Source organism: Salvia hispanica, chromosome 1 (assembly GCF_029641045.1).
Source record: "Salvia hispanica isolate PSC_SH4W2 chromosome 1, Shi_PSC_v1, whole genome shotgun sequence".
Lineage (NCBI taxonomy): Eukaryota > Viridiplantae > Streptophyta > Magnoliopsida > Lamiales > Lamiaceae > Salvia > Salvia hispanica.
The window spans coordinates 69518401-69540800 of NC_142692.1; the positions used below are offsets into that span (position 1 = coordinate 69518401).

The window sequence follows — 22400 nt, forward strand, 5'->3', positions numbered from 1 at the left end:
AGGTTTTGAGAAGGGGCATTTATAAAGATATTTCAAAAAAAATTAAAAATAGTGATCAAAATAGCACAAATAAATTTTTTTGAGGTGGAGCATCTACCCCTTGTTGAGAGCATATAGATCCGTCTCTGCTCTCACAATGTCCATCAAATGTTGTCCACATTTTACTTTACTTGACATGTCTTTTAAAAAATGAGAAGAAAATAAAATTTAAAAAGTCAGTGGAATGTAAGTTCCAATTTTATAATCAAAATAACAAATGTGAACAATATTTGATACGAGGGAATAAGAATCATGAGAATGGAGTTTTAGAGTTATGAACTTTGGTTGGTATGATATTTAATACGTTCGTGAGTTTTATTTTTTTATTTTGAGTTATCCACAAAAATTACTTATCTTCTAGTATTTTTTTATGTAAAACTCAATTTTCACTAGTAATATTACAGTCATTCTGTTCTCCATCTATCATGTTTTACTGAATTTACATTAAATCTTGCTTTATTCACTAATAAAATTATTAGTAATGAATCTAGGAATACTAGTTTTGGTATTGTTTTTCTTTGAATTCTGCATAAGAAAAATAAATGGAAAACCTTTATAATGAATAGAGTAATTAATTCTATTATACACTATTTCTTGTTGCTTTTCATTCTTTTTAATGCATTATTTCCAACATAATTCACATAATTGAGAAATAATGATTGAGGAAAAGAAGAAATTGAGACGCCAGCTTTGCCAAGTGGGTATGCTTTTAGAAATATAAAATTGGTGAAAACAATAATGTGGTTACTTTTACAAATGATCACATTCATATCTTTTTGATTTAGTAATATTTTATTCAAGATCACATTCGTACCCCATAATCTTATATTGTTAGTTAAATAGACCACTGATCACATTGGAATCTAGAGTGAGAGAAGCAAAAAATGGAGTTTGATAGTACTTCAAAAACTGCTCTGTTTCTGCTGCTTTGCCTTTTCTTTGTTGATGGATCTTCCTCACAAAGATCCACATACATTATCCACATGGATAAACCCTCAATGCCCAAAGCATTCTCCTCTCACCATTTCTGGTATTCTTCCATTCTCAAATCTGTCAATCAAGCCACCAATCCAACCCCAAAGCTTCTCTACGTTTACGACCACGCTTTCCATGGATTCAGCGTCTCCGTGTCGGAAACCGAGCTCGAACTGCTAAAAACATCCCCGGGATTCGTCTCGGCCTACCCCGACACAGCCGTCACGCCCGACACCACCCGCACCCCCGACTTCCTCTCCCTCAGCCCGGCCTCCGGCATCTGGCCGGCTTCGGGGTACGGCAAGGACGTCATCATCGGCGTCGTCGACACCGGAATCTGGCCCGAGAGCCCGAGCTTCAGCGATCGCGGGATCGCCGGCCCAGCCCCGGCGAAATGGAAGGGAGTCTGCAGCGGCGGAGACGGATTCAACTCGTCGCTGTGCAACAGGAAACTCATCGGAGCCAGGTACTTCAATCAGGGTGTAAAAGCGTCGGACACTGCTACTGCAGTGCCCGACACTGCAAGGGACGACGATGGCCACGGGAGCCACGTGTCGTCCACTGCTGCAGGAAACTTCGTGGAGGGAGTTTCCTTCTTTGGCTACGCCCGCGGGACCGCCAGGGGAGTGGCCCCGCGGGCCAGGCTGGCCGTTTATAAAGCCCTGTGGGGCGGCGGCGGCGTCTCGTCCGATCTACTCGCGGCGATTGATCAGGCCGTGGCGGACGGCGTCGACATAATCTCGATTTCTGTGGGTGTCCAAGAAATTGAGTTGTACGAGAGCCCCCTCTCGATTGCTAGCTTCGGAGCTAGGGAGAAGGGGATTCTGGTTTGTATGTCGGCCGGAAACCGCGGGCCGAGTGTTCGGACGATCCGCTCGGGTATTCCCTGGGCTGTGATCGTCGCCGCGGGGACGGTTGACCGTTGGTTCGCCGGAAATTTGACTCTCGGCAACGGGAAAACGATCACCGGATGGACCACATTTCCGGCTAGCGCGATAGTCCGGAACGTGCCTGTCGTGTACAACGAGAGCTTGTCCGGCTGCACCGCGGCTGAGCTGGCGGAAGCGCCGGAAAACACCATCATTATCTGCAACACCACCATCGGAAACACAGATTTCGACACCGTGATGGGAGGCTTATCCAATTCCAACGTCAAAGCAGCTATCATCATAGCCGAAGAAACCTCCATTTTCCGATTCAACACGTTTCCCTACCCCGGAGTCGTGATCACGGCGGCGCAAGGGCAGCAAGTCGCTGATTACGCGCTAGCCAGCGCCGCCCCGACTGCGAGCATCGTCTTCCAGCAAACGATTCTCGGGAAGGAGCCGAGAGCCGCGCCGGCTCTCTCGGACGACTCATCGAGAGGTCCGGGGCGGAGCTACGAGGGCATCCTGAAACCCGACCTGATGGCGCCGGGCGTGTTGATCCTGGCAGCCTTTCATCCCCATCTCACGGCGGCGAGGATCGGCAGAAACATCGACCTCGCCACCGACTACAATCTCCTGTCGGGCACGTCGATGGCGTGCCCGCATATCTCCGGGGCCGCGGCGCTCCTGAAAGCCGCGCACCCGGATTGGAGCCCCGCAGCGATACAGTCTGCGCTGATGACAACCGCCAATCCTCTGGACAACACGAACCGGCCCATTAGGGAACAGGACGGCTCGGTCGCCTCGCCATTGGGCATCGGGTCGGGTCACGTTGACCCGAACCGGGCTCTGGATCCAGGCCTTGTGTATGATGCTTCTGTGCAAGACCTGGTGAATTTGGTATGTTCCATGAACTTTACTCGCAACCAGACTCTGACCATCATAAGGTCGAGCTACAATTGCTCGAATCCGACGTCCGACCTCAATTATCCGTCTTTCGTGGCTCTGATTCGGGCGGAGGAGATAGGGAGGACGTTGACTCGGAGGTTCCGGAGAAGAGTGACGAATGTAGGGAATGGCGCGGCCACGTATAAGGTTACGGTGGAAGCGCCGGTGAACACCACAGCCGTAGTTGAGCCTCAAACTTTAGTGTTTCGCAGGAAAAACGAGACGAAGAGGTATTCTCTTACGATTCGGTTTAAGGCTGATATAGAGATTCAACATAGAGAAGGTGCAGTCATTTGGACAGACCAAACCGGCAAGTATAGAGTGAGAAGTCCGATTATGGTGTCGGCAGCAGCCGACAATTTCGAGTAGTTTTTGTGAAAACAATTACATGTCCGATTATGGTATTTGTTGCTCAATAATGATGAATTATAGTTTAGTTTCATGAGATTATCCTAACAAAGGAAAGCTTCGTATATAACACTTGAAATTGCACGAGAGTGAAACCATTCAATGAAATGCTTTCTTTCTTTGAATTCATTGTTTCTAGAAAGATACTGTATTTAATTTTATATTATCTTGATTTAGCTTAAAGAACGACAACGAAGTTAATTGAATTTGTGGCCCTATTACACGATGACTGTCTTTTGCATTGAAAAGTCTACGTAGTGGGTCCTCGCCATCAATTTGTTTTTGCACGATGTCGAATTTTATCAAACTATATGAATATTTTAGATCTAGGTCTCACAGGATAATAAAGTTTTTTTCGGTTTTTTACTACTAGTCTACAGTAGGTTGGTAGTAAGAATATCGACTTTATTTATCTTTGGCAATTCTGTTGTCATATTTGTCCAATCTTAATTGTACATTGTTAATGGTGTAGATAATGATGACATGTGATTTATGGCTGTTAGCAAGGTATGGTTTATCTTTAGGTTTGTCTTGTGTCCCAATCACACGTTTTCTAGTTTGTCTTGTGTCCTAATCACACAGAATATGTTTTATCTTTAGATGTGATTTAATTGTTAGTGACCAGAGATGCAACATAGAGTAGACAAGACTTGGGTTTGGATTGCTTTTGGTTATTGTTTTCAATAATGCTTTCTTTTGTGTCTTCGAATTTGCCATGCTCGCCAACTATTTGGGTTTGAACTTTTTTAATCAACTTTTTTGTGTTAGTTCAATTAACTATGTCAAGTGTATAGAAAATGGACTATGTCAAGTTCCTAATAATATGGTGATGCGTTCATATGTGGAGTACAAAACAATTCTTATATAGTCTAAACAATACTACTACCTCCGTCCCCCAAAATTTGCTATACTTTGACCCCACACGGGTTTTAAGAAATGTAATGGAAAGTGAGTTGAAAAAGTTGGTGGGATGTGAGTCCTACTTTTAAAGTATTAGTTTTATAATAAAATGTGAGTAGGAATGAGTTAGTGGAATATGGGGTCCATTACAAAAAATGGTAAAAGTGAAGTGTATCAAATTTTCAGGGACGGACCGAAATAGTAAACTGTATCAGGGACGGAGGTAGTATTAATTTCAAATAAAAATTCAGGTTTTATATTTGCCAAAAATGAAATAAACAAAACTTAAAAAACTCTCAAGCTTTCCAATATGCTATTAAAGGCCTTTAAAGGATGACTAAAGGGCCTTAGGTTTGAGATTAAAGGGCTATGAATATGATTAAAAAGGCTTTTAAAAGTCATGATGGAATTGCAAAATAAACAAAGAGAAAAGAAAAGTAATTTCATTTTGTAAACTAATGTGCGCAGTTTTCAGCCCATCAAAAGCCCAAAAATATCTTAGCATGCAGGGCCCACAATGACTAAAATCCCTCTTTCTTCCCCACTATTGACTAGGGTATAGGGTTTAACTTCAGCTCAAATCACTCTCTTCACTCTGTAGCCGTTTCGGCATCTGGAATTTCGTAAGTTTTGCACTCGGTTGTTGGAGCTTGATTAAGTTGAAATGGCGAAGAAGCGAAAGCACAGCGAAACCAAGGCGGCCGAGAATGAGAAGAAGGAGGAAACCGCGCCGGAACGGCCGGAAAGAACTCTTTTCGGATTCAAAACCAGTCCTGAGGAATCAAAGGAGAATAATTCCGCCCCCTTTTTCCGGAATAAAGAGAAAGTTTTGGTTACTTGTTCTCGCCGCATTAGTTTCAGGTTCAATTCTATAATTATTTTCAGCAATTGATGATTTGAGCTTGTTAATTTTTGCCAAATTAAGTTGGCACCTTGTTTCTATTTGATTTCTGTTGTTGTTGGAAATGTTGAATGTTTGATTTTAAGTTTTACTGCGTTAGAATTTGATTCATCTTTATATTGGATTTGTTGATTGGGTGATTTTAGGTATAGGCATTTGATGATGAACTTGGTTGATTTATTGCCTCATTGTAAGAAAGATAACAAGGTCGAGTCCAAGGGGAGCAAAGGTGCGGATTTGAACGAGCTTGTCGAGCTCAGGAGCTGCTCGTCTTGCTTGTTCTTCGAGGTATTCGGAGCTTCTGAACTTATCTTGTAATTGTTTTGATAGAAACATCAATTGTAATGTAACTGCAATGCTTGCTCTCTGCAGTGCAGGAAGGGGAGAGACCTCTACTTATGGATGGCTAAGTGCCCCAACGGTCCGTCCGTTAAGTTTTTGGTTAATGCGGGTATGGCTGGTTGTATTTGTTGCATTTTCAGTTTTTGACTCTCCCCACGCCCCATAAGCATTTCCTCTGCCTTTTAGATTGTTTGTGATTATGTTTGTTGCGTATATATGTCAGTGCACACAATGGAAGAACTGAAACTTACTGGAAACCATCTCAAGGGTTCACGTCCTATCCTGACGTTTTCGTCCAACTTTGATAAAAGCCCTCATTGGAAGCTCTTAAAGGAGATGATTACTCAGGTAGTTCCTCCATGCCTATTTGTTTTTCTTTTTGCTGATAAATGGTGAATTAGACATGATATGCGAAAATTAGTTATAAGCATGTCTTAGTGTATACAAGAGCTACCTTACCTTGGTTGGTATTTTCAAATTGTAAGTGGAGTTGTCTTAATTTTAAGGAAATTTGCATTTTCTAGCACTAGAACTGATGTAAAATGCTATATTTAAAATCTGTCTTAGTGATTGCATTGATTATATATTTAAGGAGTTTTATAGCTTGTTCTCACGCGTTTCCCACCATCTTTGTGTATTTATGTATGGTTTCAAATTTCTATATGTTGCTTTCTGTTATTCAGGTATTTGCCACACCGAAGGATCACAGGAAATCGAAACCATACCATGACCATGTATTTGTCTTCTCTATTGCTGATGACCACATATGGTTCCGGAATTACCAGGTTTGTGATGTTGTATTAGCAAAATATGTTGGTGGAGCAATCCTATCTTATTAGTAATGTTTCATTATAAGAGGAATTTATGTTAGCATCTTCATTTCCGTGAATCAGATATCAGCCGACCATACTGGTACATCACAAAAGTTGGATCGTGGAGATTTGGAAAAGATGACTCTGATTGAGGTTTGCAAACGAACACCGCATATATGTACCTAGTGTTTACATTCCAAATGTTCGTATTTAACACATTCCTTGTCCAGGTTGGTCCAAGGTTCTGCTTAAACCCAATTAAGATATTCAGTGGTAGCTTCGGCGGGCCAACATTGTACGAGAATCCTTTCTACGTTTCACCCAACACGGTTAGTTCTGTAGTATGTCTTCATGTTTCCGCCTTAAAGTTTCACTTTCTTTTCCCTCTTCTAATGCTTGGTAAAGGTGAAAACATTGCTTCAAATGAATCGACAATTTTTGAATTATGATAAATCAGCAAATTAAACCTTATAATTGATCCTTCCCCCATACCTTTCGCCAGATTCGCTCTATGGAGAAAAGACAGAAGGCCGGGAAATATGCAAAGAAGGTTAAGGCCAAGACCAGGAAGAAGATGCACGAGATGGAAAATCCCCTCGAAGTCGATGAGTTTGCTGATATGTGGAAGGAGTAAGAATCTAATACTAACCTTTAGCGCATGTCTTTTTATTTGCTTTCCTGTAGTCAAAATTCAGTTGCCTCCACACAACAGGAAGAGGTGTATTTGATTGTTTAGTTGCACTTTGTACCAAATATGTAGTCTTTTTGGTTCATATATAAACTGTATTTTCTCTATGGATTAAACCTCTGCCTACATATATATTGAAAGCAAAAGCTTATCCAACTCCATAATACTTTAGAATTCTTTAGATACTACTCCATAATTTTGTGATTTGGAAATTAGCATTTAAAATATAAAATGATTTTTCATTCTCTTGTATTATTAGTGCAATTTTGTCTGGTGGCAAGCATGTGTCTTAGATGAGTATGAATGATTCTTGTTACTACTCTTTAAAAAGGAAATACCTGCAAATGTTTTTTCTGCTGTTTTGTTTTGCCATCACATTAAAAAACAGAGAAAAAGTAGGACTCGACTTCTGCTTGTTTATGAGTATTATAGTCAGCATGTTCTTGCATAAATAATAGACGGGTATTTGATTTAACAAGAAAAAGCTTCAATATAAATTTAAATTTAAGTTTTACTCCCTCCGTCCCGCTTTAGCAGTTCCAATGACTTTTTTGCACTCGTTTTGTAAAAATGATAATAAATAGTTAAAGTGGAGAAATAATAAAGTAAAAAAGATAATAATGTAGATAAGACTCTTCTCTATATTATTCTTTTTTTTACTTTATTATTTTTCCACTTTAACTATTTATTATCATTTTTACAAAACGAGTGCAGAAAAGTCAATGGGACTGCTAAAGCGGGATGGAGAGAGTATTAAACAAAACGATAGCAGTTTGTTCCTCCATTTCATCATCCATTAGTATAAAAAATTAGTAATATGTGCATCAAAATTATTACTCACTTTAGTTTCGTATTTGTCATAAAGCTAGATGTGGGATGATTATAATAACACAACAGAAATATACGAAAAACACCCAAATTTTGTGAGGATACCTTCCAAAAAGATGGCGGCTAAACATTTAACCAGTTTTGGAGGGCAGCCAACAGATTGGATTCCATTACCGACAATAATAGCCACTTGCGAAATAGATAATGTTATTATAATCGAAAGTTCAAACCAAGGAATCAACAATTCTTGCTGTCTTAGTAAAAGCAATACAACTTTCAACATTCAAGAGCGGACTGTAATAACAGATGAGTCCTTCACTGAAAATGGAGTTTCCAAATTCAGCTGTTCAGCTTCTCCTCTCACTGTTTCTGCTTGTTCATCATGTTTCATCACAAAGATCCACTTACATTATCCACATGGACAAATCCTCCATGCCTATGGCATTTTCCACTCACCATTTTTGGTATTCTTCTCTTCTTACATCATCAAAATCAACGTCTCAAACTTCTGCAAATGCCGACAAATCCGAGCCCAAGCTCATCTACACCTACGACCATGCCTTCCATGGATTCAGCGCTGTGCTGTCGGAAGACGAACTTGATGCCTTGAAGAACTCAGCTGGCTTCATCTCCGCCTACAAGGACGGTGTCGTGACACCGGACACGACACACTCCACCAAGTTCCTTGGCCTCACCAGTGCCTCCGGTCTCTGGCCGGCATCCAACTACGGCAAAGATGTTATAATCGGCATTATCGACACCGGTATCTGGCCGGAGAGTCCCAGCTTCAAGGACGACGGGATGACTGAGATCCCTGCAAGGTGGAAGGGGGCTTGCAACGGCGGTGAAGATTTCAACTCATCGCTGTGCAACAAGAAAATCATCGGAGCCAGATACTTCAACCAAGGAGGCCGAGCAGAGAATCCGGATCGGGAGTTTAAAGATTCAGCAAGGGACGACGATGGCCATGGCACCCACGTGGCGTCTATTGCAGCCGGAAACATCGTGGAGGGAGTTTCCTTCTTCGGCTACGCCCCCGGAACGGCCAGGGGGGTTGCTCCCCGAGCTAGGGTCGCAGTCTACAAGGTCCTCTTCTTCGGAGCTGCTGAATCTGATATGCTGGCTGGAATGGACCAGGCCGTTGCAGATGGAGTCGATATAATATCCGTCTCAATAAGCAGCCGCGCGGAAAATCTGTACGAGAGCCCTTTCGCCATAGCCAGCTTTGGCGCGAGGGAGAAGGGGATCATGGTTTGCACGTCGGCAGGGAACCGCGGGACTCGTGGAGTTAGGACTATATTTAAAGGAGTCCCGTGGGCCGTGGTTGTCGCTTCAGGAACCGTTGATCGTTGGTTTGCCGGTACTTTAACTCTCGGCAACGGAAAAACCATCACCGGATGGACCACATTTCCAGCAAGAGCCAATATCAGAAACCTGCAGCTCGTCTATAACCAAACCTCATCTGCTTGCGACTCGCCCGAGTTCTTCACAGAAGCGCCTTCCGACAGTATCTTCATATGCAATCTGAACACCGGAAATGCAGATCTTGGTACGGTGATGCTCTACCAGCCTGGTACTAACGTCCGAGCAAGTATCGTCATCACTTCAACCACTGCTGAGATTTTTCGATCGACTTCATTTCCTGAACCGGGAGTTGTCATTACCCCGGAAGAAGGGGAAGAAGTGATCCGTTACGCATCAACTAGCGCTTCCCCGACAGCAACCATTGATTTCCAGCAGACTATTTTAGGAAGAGACGGGCCGAGAGGCGTACCGGCTCTTTCAGACGACTCGTCAAGAGGCCCCGGGATAAGCTATGAGCGTATACTGAAGCCAGACTTGATGGCACCCGGGGTGTTGATCTTAGCAGCCTTCCATCCTCAGCTCATGGCGACAAGAATCGGTAGAAACATCGACCTCTCCAGCGACTACAATCTGTTATCAGGCACATCCATGGCATGCCCTCATGTCTCGGGTATAGCGGCCCTTCTTAAAGCCGCGCACCCTGATTGGAGCCCTGCAGCCATACAGTCCGCGATGATGACAACCGCTAATCCTCTCGATAGCAACAAGCAGCCCATAAAGGACCTTGTGGGGATAGAGGCCTCGCCACTTGGCATTGGATCGGGCCATGTTGATCCCAACCGGGCGCTTGATCCGGGTCTTGTCTACGATGCTTCTGTACAGGACTTGGTGAATCTGGTGTGTTCCATGAACTTCACTCGCAACCAAACTCAAACGATCATAAAGTCAAGCTACAGTTGCTTGAATCCGACGGCTGATCTCAATTATCCGTCGTTCGTGGCTCTGATTCGGGCGGAGGAGATTGGGAGGACGCTGACTCGGATGTTCCGGAGAAGAGTGACGAATGTAGGGAATGGCGTGGCCACGTATAAGGTCACGGTGGAAGCGCCGGTGAACACCACAGCTGTAGTTGAGCCTCAAACTTTGGTGTTTCGCAGGAAAAACGAGGCGAAGAGGTATTCGCTCACGATTCGGTATAAGGCTGATATAGAGATTCAACATAGAGAAGGTGCAGTCATTTGGACAGACCAAACCGGCAAGTATAGAGTGAGAAGTCCGATTATGGTGTCGGCAGCAGCCGACAATTTCGAGTAGTTTTCTTGATTTCAACATGACCTCATTTTCTTAACTTGTGGAAGCCTGTACGTTTTAAGATTAAGTTGCCTTCACAGAACAGGAAAATATGTGTTTTGATTGTTTAGTTGCATTTTCTATGAAATATTAGTCTTTTGTTTATACTATAACACTGTGTTTGCTTGTGTTTTTCTTTGGTTTTGTTTTCTTATTACATTAGAGTAAGAAAGTGGTAAATTGAAATGTTATCTTTAAAAAGAGTATAATATATACTCCCTCCGTCCCAATAAATATGAAACATTTGGTTTCCGGCACAGGATTTTATGCAAGTGTTGTTTTGTGAGTTAATAAAGAGAGAGTAAAGTAAGAGAGTGAGAAAAATAGAGAGAGTAATGTTTCCATTTTAGGAAACGTTTTATTTTTAGTGGGACAACCCAAAAAGGAAAACGTTGCATTTCTAATGGGACAGAGGGAGTATCTTCTAAAAAAAATAGTCGTAGTACTTAGAGAATTATTAGGAAAGAAGGTAAATATAGTAGGGACCCGCCTATTGAAAAAGAAATATCTTAGCAGCATACTCCTACTCATGGTCAATTTATGTGTTTATAATCTTTTTATAGTTTCATGAAATCATAATGACTCAACCATATTGTCATATCAACATTAGTATACTGTCTGCTCCGCTACTCAGCTTCGTTCTTCCTAAAATAAAGATGGCAGCTAAATATATTCTTTAAGCGAATTTTCGACCATACACACACTTACACAGATGGTGACCCCTTACCGACAATAATATTAACACCCATCGAAGCCACTTGGGAAGAAGATATTTTTTCAAATCCCAATAAAAACTAGTAGTAGTAGTAGTATAAGTACAGAGTTAATTTTGACATATATGTGCCTTGAAATCATCAACTTCCCAGAGTGGGCAGAATAGCACTCCAAAGAAAATGGAGTTTCTAAATGCAGGAATATATCTTCTCATCTCACTGTTGTTTCTTCTAGTTCATCATGTTTCATCACAAAGATCCACTTACATTATCCACATGGACAAATCCTCCATGCCCAAGGCATTTTCCAGTCACAATTTTTGGTATTCTTCCCTTCTTACATCATCATCAAGACCAGTCTCTCAAACTTCGGAGGCCAAGCTTATCTACACCTATGACCACGCCTTCAACGGGTTCAGCGCTGTGCTGTCGGAAGACGAACTCGAAGCCTTGAAGAACTCAGCTGGCTTCATCTCCGCCTACAAGGATGGTGTCGTGATGCCGGACACGACACACTCCACCAAGTTCCTTGGCCTCACCAGTGCTTCCGGCCTCTGGCCGGCTTCCAACTACGGCAAAGACGTTATAATCGGCATTGTCGACTCCGGCATCTGGCCGGAGAGTCCCAGCTTCAGAGACGACGGCATGACTACGATCCCCGCAAGGTGGAAGGGGGCTTGCAACGGCGGTGAGGGTTTCAATTCATCGCTATGCAACAAGAAAATCATCGGAGCCAGATACTTCAACCAAGGAATTCGAGCAGAGAATCCGGATGTGGAGTTTAAAGATTCAGCAAGGGACGACACTGGGCATGGCACCCACGTGGCGTCAATCGCTGCTGGAAACATTGTGGAGGGAGTTTCCTTCTTCGGCTACGCGCCCGGGACAGCGAGGGGGGTCGCTCCCCGAGCTAGACTGGCGGTCTACAAGGTCCTCTTCCCCGCAGCCACTGAATCCGATTTGCTGGCGGGAATGGACCAGGCCGTTGCTGACGGAGTCGATATAATCTCCGTTTCAATAAGTAGCAGTGCTAATAATCTGTACGAGAGTCCTTTCGCCATAGCCGGCTTTGGTGCGAGGGAGAAGGGAATCATGCTTGTTACGTCCGCAGGGAACCGCGGGACTCGTGGAGTTAGAAGTATATTTAAAGGAGTCCCGTGGGCCGTGGTTGTCGCTTCGGGAACCGTTGATCGTTGGTTTGCCGGTACTTTAACTCTTGGCAACGGGAAAACGATCACCGGATGGACCACATTTCCTGCTACCGCGATACTCCGGAACCTGCCTGTCGTGTACAACCAGAGCTTAACCGGCTGCACCGCAGCTGAGCTGGCGGAAGCGCCGGAAAACACCATCATCGTCTGCAACACCACCATCGGAAACACGGATTTCGACACCGTGATGGGAGGCTTATCCAGTTCCAACGTCAAAGCAGCTATAGTCATAGCCGAGGAAACGTCTATTTTCCAATTCAGCACGTTTCCTTACCCCGGAGTCGTGATCACGGCGGAGCAGGGACAGCAAGTCGCTGATTACGCGCTGACAAGCACCTCCCCCACCGCGAGCATCGATTTCCAGCAAACAGTTCTCGGGAGGGGGCCGAGAGCCGCACCGGCTCTCTCTGACACCTCGTCCAGAGGTCCGGGGCGATCCTACGAGGGCATCCTGAAGCCCGATCTGATGGCGCCAGGCGTGTTGATCCTGGCAGCCTTCCAGCCCCACTTCCCGGCTGCCAGGATCGGCAGAAACATCGACCTCTCCGCTGGCTACAATCTCATGTCGGGCACGTCGATGGCGTGCCCACACATCTCCGGGGTGTTGGCGCTTCTGAAAGCCGCACACCCCGATTGGAGCCTGGCAGCGATACAGTCTGCGATGATGACCACCGCCAATCCTCTGGACAACACGAACCGGCCAATCAGGGCGCAGGACGGCTCGGTCGCCTCCCCTCTGGGCATCGGGTCGGGTCACGTTGACCCGAACCGAGCGTTGGATCCGGGCCTTGTTTACGATGCTTCCGTGCAAGACCTGGTGAATCTGGTATGTTCCATGAACTTTACTCGCAACCAGACTCTGACGATCATAAGGTCGAGCTACAACTGCTCAAATCCGTCGTCCGACCTCAATTATCCGTCGTTCGTGGCTCTAATTCGAGAGGCAGAGATCGGGAGGACATTGACTCGGAGGTTCCGGAGAAGTGTGACGAATGTAGGGGATGGTGCTGCCACGTATAAGGTTACGGTGGAAGTGCCGGCGAACACGACAGCCGTAGTTCAGCCTCAAACGTTGGTGTTTGGGAAGAAATACGAGACGAAGAGCTATTCTCTCACGATTCGGTACAAGGCTGATATAGAGATTCAGCATAGAGAAGGCGCAGTCATTTGGACTGATCAAACCGGCAAGTATAGAGTGAGAAGCCCCATTATGGTGTCCGCTGCCGCCGACAATTTCGAGTAATTTTGATTGACAATGGTTACAAGGCCGATAATGTTATCTGATGTTCAATAATGATGCGGTTATTTGTTATTGTTTAGTTTCATGTCTTATTGTATCTTCCTAGAATGGGAATCTTTTTATGTAATCTTTGTTTGCATGGGAAATTGCATAAAATCATTCAATAAACATATGTTTTCTCCTTGGGAGGTTGAATCTCGGAATCCCCTAAAAGGATGAAATATTTGTATATTCTTTCCCTTTTTTTTTTTTCATAAAAATAGATTATTTGAGGAATTATGAGTTTTAATGAGAAAAAATAGTTGAAATTGTATACTGTAAATTGTAGAATAAAAGAGAATAATAAAAAGATTGCTATAAATAGATATTTCTGTGGGATGGAAAAAAAAAATGGACTATTTCTAGGTCGGTGTAGTATTATCTTGGTTTAGCTGGACCAATGTTTGTGCATGCAATTGAATGAGTTTGGGTCCAAAAACAATGGTTCATCTTTTGCAATTGAATGAGTTTGGGTCCAAAAAACAATGGTTCATCTTTTGCAATGAAAAGTCTACGCCGGGTAAGTAAAGAGTGGGTCTTTGCATTCAATTTGTTTTTATACGATGACAGATTAGACGACACATGATAAGAACATACTTCCTCTGTCCCATTTAAGATAATATGTTTTTTTTTTCTCCCAATTAAAATGACACATTTTCTCTTTTGGAAACTTTCTCTCTCCAATTAATACATCCAACCACTTTTTCTCATTATTATAATATTCATCTTTCTTTCTCTCTCTATTTTAATTCTTATATCCACATTTTCTCTCTCCAATTAAACACTTTAACCAACAACTCCTAAAATTCCATGCCAGCTAAGAAATGTATGATCTTAGCCAGGACGGAGGGAGTGATATATTTTAAGATAGATAACTCCAAGACTAGATTTTTTCACTTAGCTTGCTTCCAATTACCATTTTGGTTCTCCGGTCATCCACTCCACCCCAAACCTAATCACATCCTAACCCTTCAAATGTGTCCCGAACTCAACTTTGTTCGCTGCAACATCTGTAGGTTCGACACAAATGGACTTGTATATTGGTGCAAACAGTGCGACTTCATAGTAGATATAAAGTGCTTTTGTCTGCCCGACACCATAAGACACGCGGCTCACCCGCGCCACAATCTCAACCTGCTCACACAACAGAGGACGAGGGGGAAATGGTACATGTGCAGCGCGTGTGGTGAAGATACATATGGTGGTTTCTGCTACAGATGTGAGGTCTGCGATATCATACTGCATTCATGGTGTGCGCTGCTGCCGTCACAAGTGAGTAATCGTAGATGGGATAAGCACCCGCTGCCGCTGACTTTTGACGCTACCGCCAACCATCCCAGTGAATTCTACTGCGAACTCTGTGAAAAGGAGATGAATCCCAAGACATGGATGTATCACTGCCGAGGCTGTGATGCTTCTGTCCACCCTGCGTGCTTGCCAAATGCGTTGGGATGGTCTCGGAACATCAAGTTTGGGCAGCGATATATTATCGGGGCATTTCACAAACACAATATCGGGATTTCTGCAACCTCTCCTCGACGGGCGAGGATCTTGTCGGCCTGGTATGAGAGCATCACGGAGTTTGCGCAGCGACATGATGGCATGACGCTTCACCAATACCCTGTCCCGTATCAACTAACCAATAAGTTAGGATGCAGCATATGCGGCGTAAGGAAGGTTTATGGTACCCATGGATTTCAGTGTGACTCACACAAATGTGACTTCTTCGTATGTTTTGACCTGTGTGCTAGATATCTCCAAAATCAAACACACTTCAAATGAAGAATTACTCCTACTTACTATCTTCTCTATGTCTTACATCTATCTTTTGTTATCCTGTAATATATGAAGTTATATTACGAATTCAATGTCATATACTACTATTTGATGTGAAATAAAAATTACTTTGGCATGAATCTCAAAGCACTGTAAAGAAAATTCTACTTCCAATGACATGATTACATTCCTCAGTTTGCCATTATATTTGCTGACTACTCTCCTATGAATCCTCTCTTGAAATGCTAATATTTTAGATTGGAGTCTTATCTCCACTAGGCTTATAAATGAGATGAGAGTATATAATAATTTGATAATAATAAAACAACCAAAAATAATAGGACACCAGTACCCAAAGAGAAATTGCAAAAACCAACGAACTAGGATTAATTCAGAAAAGTAATTGCAAACCAACAGAAAGTATCTCAAATGCAAAAGAAGGCGATTCTAAAAGAAATTCTAAGGCAAAAACAATTTCTTTTGGATATTCTTTACTCACACGTGAAGTTTAAGATATTCTAACCTTGTGGGATTTAATCTGATACATATCGCCCATGGTTGAAATCTTAGTTCAGCAAATCTCACACACGCGCCTGTTTGTTGGAGTTTCGAATAATAAAAGTAAGAGACGACCAATGAGAATCCGTGTCATTTTTTATTTCTAATTGTTGACGGAGGAAGGGAGAGACTCACATTCCACTATCTTCTTCCACCCATTTTTCTTCACAATTGTTAACGTTTTACGAAGTCAAACCGGGAATAAACAAATTGTATCCATCGAGCCATTCATCCAAGATTTATGATTTTGACTAGAAGATGACCAACCTGGCACCTCTTTACCAGCAATGCAATGCCGCCGTTAATTGCTAAAATAAACCAAACGAAAAGTTGAGGACCAGAAAGTACCAAACAAATATTTTGAACTACAATCGTAAAATAGAAATGATTAGGAAAAACAAATTGTTTAAGATGATATTCTTTGATGAGACGTGAAGTTTACAATATTCTAATCTTGTGGAATTCATTATGATTAATATAGTACTTTAGTGAAGTACAAGGCATATTAGTGTCTATCTAAACACATTCTATATATAGTACTAATTAAGATTGAAATCTTAATTATCATCAATTCACACACACAAGACGCAGTCTTTTTGCTGAGAGTTTGAAACAAAAAAAAAAGAAAAAAAAAAGAGAGAAGATGAGTGATATTGAGCAAGTGAAGAGTGAGGTGTTTCTTCATCATTCTGTCCATCCACACGCACTCAATCTCACCGTAGACAATGTCAGTGGACCAAAATGTGAAGTCTGCCATGACTACACCTTCTTCGGACAGATTGTCTACAAATGCAGCGATGACAACTGTGGCGACGACCTAACATTACACCAAAAATGCGCAGAAATGCCGCTGGAGATCAGTCTGTCCCTTTGCATTTTAAGTGACTATGGTCTATCTTTTGCAATGAAAAGTCCACGCGGGGTAAGTAAAAGTGGGTCTTTGCATTCAATTTGTTTCTTTACAATGTTGGGTGTTTACACGGGAAAGACAGATAAGACGACACATGATAATAATACACATTTTAGGTCAGATAACTCCAACATAAAGGAGTTATTTACCCTATCAAATTGATTGAACTAGAACCCTATTATGTCTTGAATTAGGTTTTGTTGTTTTGGTCTATATATTTATATACGATCTCCCATTGTATTATTCTAAACAATTAATATAGTACTCCATCTGTCTGCCAATAAATGTCTTAATTTTGATCAATGCGGGTTTTAAGAATTGTTTGACTTTATGAAAGAAAATGGAGAAAGAAGATAGTGGAAGGGGATCATACTTTTATATATTGATTTTATAATAAAATGCGAGTAGAATGAGTTAGGGAAATGCGTTATTCTCTTATCAAAAATAATAAAAGTGAAAATGAACATTTATTGGCGAACATATTAAAAAACAATAAAAAATGGGATATTAACCCTAAAACTCTTTAGTTAGGCATAGCCTACCTCTCCTAAATGTAGATACACATTGTATGGAATATAATTGGATAAATATTTCATAATTTATTTTTATATTCATGATTACTTTTGTTATCCCTAACATAACCAATCTAATATGCCTTCTAAGTATATGAACAGTACAAACAACATTTTCCTTTGTAAGAAGACAAATGAAATATGAATGAACAACAAGCTTAATTAAGCCCAAATGATTGTGATTATGCAATAGCAAGTCAAGAAAATTCAAATTCTAATGAAAACCCGAAAATGAGAACATGTTTATTCATTAGACCTGAATCTAACTCAATTCAATACATATAACTAAATAAGCCACAGTTTACAAAATTGAAGAATAAATCATCCACTCTAGCTATGTTAATCATCGTGAATAAATTCTTAGGCAAAAATGATTTCTTTTGGATATTCTTTGCTGCTAAGTGAAGTTTATAATATTCTAACCTTGTGGGATTCATTCTGATAAATACTTTCAAGTGGTCCCTTATATCACTTTGGTAAGGAGCAAGATTTGTAAGTATAAGTATGTACGTAGATAGTAATTTCAGCTGCAAATTCATCAAAACACACACACACGCACTATTCGAAGAAGAAAAGAAAGAGAGAGGATGAGTGAGAATGGAAAGAATGAGTTGCTCCAACATCCCCTCCATCATTATCCACTCATTCTCACCCAAACATGTTTTGGTGAAAGATGTTATGGCTGCGAGGAGGCTATCTTCCCCGGAGAGAGGATCTACAAATGCAATACAAAGGGGTGCTATTACTATATGTATTTACACGAAGAATGCGCAGAAATGCCGCGAGAGATCACTCACGCCTTCCACCCTCAACACTCCCTCATCCAACGACGAGTGTATCCTTTTAGTCGCAGGCCAACATGTTCAGTATGTCGACATCGGATTACAGAGATTGTGTACTCGTGCAGTAGCCCCCACTCGTGCAAATTCCATATCCACGTAAAGTGCGCGCACAGCATGGACATGATGGGCGAGCGAAGCAGCTTCACCAAACATCCCAGCCATCCACAACATGACCTAAAGCTGTTGTGGAAGCCGGGCCGTGGCGCCTCCATCAGGTGCGATGCTTGTGGAGTCATACACCCAGGGAACTCCTATATCTGCACCACTTGCCAGTACTGCATCAACGAGAGCTGTGCCGCCTTGGGCCCCACCACCAACCGCCTTCTCCACGACCACCCTCTCTCCCTTGCTTACCGTCTTCCACAAGAATATATCGAGTGCGGATTCAGGTGTGATGTGTGTTTCAAGCGATTTTTTCCTTATTATTGGGTCTATCATTGTGTCATCTGCAGATATGTTGTCCATATCAACTGCGCCTCCACACTATCTCCCCCCATCAGGTAAGATTCCACATTCTTTCTTATTTTGAATTGCATTTTTGTAGAGGTAATTGATTGCACTTTAAATTCCAAATTATACTAGTCTATAATACTGCTCCCTCTGTCCCTGAAAATTTGTCACTTATTTCCATTTTCGTCCGTCCCAAAAATTTGTCACCTTTCACTTTTACCATTTTTGGTAATAGGCTCCATATTCCACTAACTCATTCTCACTCACATTTTATTACTACCTCTGTCCCTTAAAATTTGATACAGTTTACTATTTCGGTCTGTCCCTTAAAATTTGATACACTTCACTTTTACCATTTTTGGTAGTGGACCCCATATTCCACTAACTCATTCCTACTCATATTTTATTATAAAACTAATACTTTAAAAGTAGGACCCACATCCCACCAACTTTTACAACTCACTTTCCATTACATTTCTTAAAACCCGTGTCGGGTCAAAGTATAGCAAATTTTGGGGGACAGAGGTAGTATATAACTAATATAGTACTCCCTTCGTCTGTAAATAGGAGTCCCGGTTCACTTTCACCATAAATAGTAATAGGGTCTCACCTTCCATTTAAAACTAATATATGCATGTGAGACCCCTATTATACTAACTTTTTTCCAATCACTTTTCTTAACATTTCTTAAAACCCGTGCCGCCAAGAAATGAGACTCCTAATGGCGGACGGAGAGAGTATAAAAATAGGACACACCTACCACTAACTTTCTCAACCCACTTTTTATTACATTTTTTAAAACCCTTGCCGGATCAAATAATGACAAATTATTGGGGATTGGAGGGAGTATTTGATAATATGCAACTTTGTCGCTGGTATTTCATTGCACAAGTTTAGAGACGAGATTCAGACATACATTACATATAATAAGGCACATAGTCATTCAAATCACAAAGTTTGATCGATCTTATAAGACTTGAAATTGGAATATAGTAAAATAAAATGACCAAGTTAATATTTTTTTTCCATCCGTATATAAAACGTTAGTCTTTTGGTGATATATAAAATAACATTGTTTCATTAAATTGGAAAAAAATATAGTGAAACACGTTTTGAGAGTTTTTTTCCTCCTCAATTGGCAACCGAATCATGAATTTTGAGTGTCTTTTAGCTATCTTACTCCATTAACTAGAATAAATTAAATATACAGTATATTTGAATTGTTTTTGGTAGGAGCAATAATGATGGAGATGTCCTTGCGTTGCCCTCAAATGACATAGCGGGAGATGTGATCATTGGAGCTTTTGTTAAGAAATTAGGAGCAACTGTGATTTGCAATGATAATGATTTGCTGAAAGGCAAATATAAACTCCATAATCCTGAGCATCAGTTACGTTTAATCTCAGTATCACTGCATGATGATGAAGAAGAAGAAGAAGAAGAAGAAGGAGAAAATAATAATGATGATGATGACGATGACGACGACGCTGAACTTAAGTGTGGGTCTCAAATAGTATGTGATGGATGCACCGATCCAATTTCATGGTGGTCAAATTACATAAGTTGTGGTGAATGCAGTTTCTTTCTCCACTTAGCTTGTTTCAAATTACCAGCGGAGCTCAGCTGTCATCCACTCCATCCCGAACATGATCACATCTTAACCCTTCAAATGTGTCCCAAAGTCGACTATGTTTACTGCAGGGTCTGTTGGGACTCTACAAATGGGCTCTTCTATGGGTGTAAAGCCAAAGAGTGCAACTTCCGAATAGATATCAAATGCGTTTCTCTGCCCGGCACCATCAAACACGCATCCCACCCACATCATCTCAACCGGCCCACGTCAAGGACAATCTACTGGGGACTCAAATGCTGCGCATGTAGTGATCAGGCATATGGCCCTGCCTGTTACGCATGCGATGTCTGCCAAATCATATTTCATTCTAAGTGTGCGTTGCTGCCCGCGCAAGTGAGTAATCGCAGATGGGATAAGCATCCGCTGCCGCTGACGTTCAACGCTGCAGCCAACCATCCCAGTGACTTCTATTGCGAAGTCTGTGAAAGAAAGATGCATCCCAGGAGCGGGATGTATCACTGCCGAGACTGCGATGTTTCCATCCATCCCAGCTGCCTCAAGACAGTGGGGGGCCGGTATCGGAACTTCAAGTTTGGGCAGCGATATGATGTCGGGGCACTTCACCAACACCCTGTCGTCCATCAACTAACCAATAAGCTGCAGTGCAACGTTTGTGGGCGAAGGAAGGTTTATGGAACCCAAGGATTTCAATGTGCTTCACAGAATTGTGACTTCTTCATGTGTTCGGTAACGTGTGGTGCTAAGCACAAAAATGTCATACACGCCATTGATTGACTAAAATTTACAAGTAGAAATGCCATTTGCATTGGAATAGTTTTCCCTTCCTTAACATTCCCTTGTTTACCTTTCTTTTTATTTATATAAAAGTTTATTGGTCAAGTATATTACTGGTAAATAGCTAATCTTTTCCTATGTTTTGGTATATTTGCTTCTGCGTGTGGAATGTTCGTCAGAATTTTCTGATATGACTTCTATCATTCGATGTGCATGCTCATGAATATAATATGACTCGTATCACTCACTATCAAAACTATTTTTCGTAGATGGGGGTAATATAAGTAAATATTGGTCTTATGTGTCATGTCATCACTAATGTACTAACTAATAACATCCCCAGACCATGAGGGTACATATAAATGTAGGCTACTGCTTGGACAAGTTAATCGAGCTACATAAAAGGAGATCACAAGAGACGTGAAAAGAGTTGTTGCCTCTTGCCTGTTGTTTGTTGGTTCCGTTTGTGGTTCTCTCATCACCTCGTGTTCCAATGTGACAATTCCCCTTCAAACTTTCTGATTACCTAAGTTCAGTCAAGTCACTAGCTCCACTTTAATCTCTAGTAATTTAATATAATTGTGTTCATGCCATTGCTAACTCGGACCATTTCGTTTAAGCCTTTAAGTTTCCGTAGCTAATGACATGTTTATTTGTTTTTAATTTAGTGGTTTGCGTATTCAGCTTATTCTCGTATGTTAATTTGAATTTTGAAAGATCTAAATTTTAGCCTTGTTGTTCTCGCAAATAACCAAGCAGTAAAGTTTTCAGTTTCTCATGTACATATATTCTAAAAGCAACACAAACTAAAAGAAATTCTTAGGCAAAAACAATTTCTTTTGGATATTCCTTACTCACACGTGACGTGAAGTTTATAATATTCTAACCTTGTGGAATTTAATCTGATAAAATTCGCACATGGCCGAAATCTTAGTTCATCAAATCTCAAACGCGTATGTTTGTTGGAGTTACTAATAATAAAAGCAAGAGACGACCAATGAGAATCCATGTCATTTTTAATTTCTAATTATTAACTGATAAAGGAAGTATTTAAAAGTGAGACTCGCATTCAACTATCTTCTTCCACCATTTTTCTTCACAATTTCTTACCTTGCACCAAGCTGTCAAACCAGAAATATAAATTTTGGACTAATAGAGTTTGTATTAAATTAGTTTCTAAAACAAGCAAATTATATCCATCGACCATTCATCCAAGATCTTAAGATTTCGATGGACTCTACTTTGACCTTGACCAGAAGTTCAACGTTGATCCACAACAGAAGATGACCAACCTTGCACCACTTTACGAGCAATGCCACGCCACCGTTGATTAGGTTCATTATTCTGGGTCAAAATTTA

General features: G+C 41.5%; 2 protein-coding genes and 3 pseudogenes across 2 annotated transcripts; all 5 read left to right on the plus strand.

Moving 5' to 3' along the window:
* The first annotated feature begins 849 nt into the window (after nucleotides 1-849).
* Nucleotides 850-3361, plus strand: LOC125224350 (subtilisin-like protease SBT3 pseudogene; annotated as a pseudogene).
* A 136-nt stretch (nucleotides 3362-3497) lies between these two features.
* Nucleotides 3498-7035, plus strand: LOC125222280 (ribosome biogenesis protein BRX1 homolog 2-like). The gene is made up of 8 exons (XM_048124803.2): nucleotides 3498-4997; nucleotides 5184-5325; nucleotides 5410-5488; nucleotides 5603-5727; nucleotides 6063-6164; nucleotides 6273-6344; nucleotides 6422-6520; nucleotides 6694-7035. Exons 1-8 carry the CDS (start codon nucleotides 4801-4803, stop codon nucleotides 6823-6825), a joined length of 948 nt encoding a protein of 315 aa, XP_047980760.1. The 5' UTR covers nucleotides 3498-4800; the 3' UTR covers nucleotides 6826-7035.
* An 869-nt stretch (nucleotides 7036-7904) lies between these two features.
* LOC125222279 (subtilisin-like protease SBT3 pseudogene) lies at nucleotides 7905-10494 on the plus strand (annotated as a pseudogene).
* A 681-nt stretch (nucleotides 10495-11175) lies between these two features.
* On the plus strand, nucleotides 11176-13721 carry LOC125217781 (subtilisin-like protease SBT3 pseudogene; annotated as a pseudogene).
* Nucleotides 13722-16480: 2759 nt separating this feature from the next.
* LOC125219283 (uncharacterized) lies at nucleotides 16481-21149 on the plus strand. The gene is made up of 3 exons (XM_089057818.1): nucleotides 16481-16717; nucleotides 18126-18723; nucleotides 19907-21149. Exons 1-3 carry the CDS (start codon nucleotides 16543-16545, stop codon nucleotides 21039-21041), a joined length of 1908 nt encoding a protein of 635 aa, XP_088913944.1. The 5' UTR covers nucleotides 16481-16542; the 3' UTR covers nucleotides 21042-21149.
* Nucleotides 21150-22400: the final 1251 nt, after the last annotated feature.

Excerpts from the sequence above, each read along its gene's own strand:
- LOC125222280 (XM_048124803.2), top strand. The coding sequence starts at position 4,801 with ATGGCGAAGAAGCGAAAGCACAGCGAAACCAAGGCGGCCGAGAATGAG. Across the intron at positions 5,326-5,409 it reads CGTCTTGCTTGTTCTTCGAG|TGCAGGAAGGGGAGAGACCT; the intron begins GTATTCGGAGCT and ends TGCTCTCTGCAG. Across the intron at positions 5,728-6,062 it reads TAAAGGAGATGATTACTCAG|GTATTTGCCACACCGAAGGA; the intron begins GTAGTTCCTCCA and ends TCTGTTATTCAG.
- LOC125219283 (XM_089057818.1), top strand. The coding sequence starts at position 16,543 with ATGAGTGATATTGAGCAAGTGAAGAGTGAGGTGTTTCTTCATCATTCT. Across the intron at positions 16,718-18,125 it reads TGACAACTGTGGCGACGACC|ACTATATGTATTTACACGAA; the intron begins TAACATTACACC and ends AGGGGTGCTATT. Across the intron at positions 18,724-19,906 it reads ACACTATCTCCCCCCATCAG|GAGCAATAATGATGGAGATG; the intron begins GTAAGATTCCAC and ends TGTTTTTGGTAG.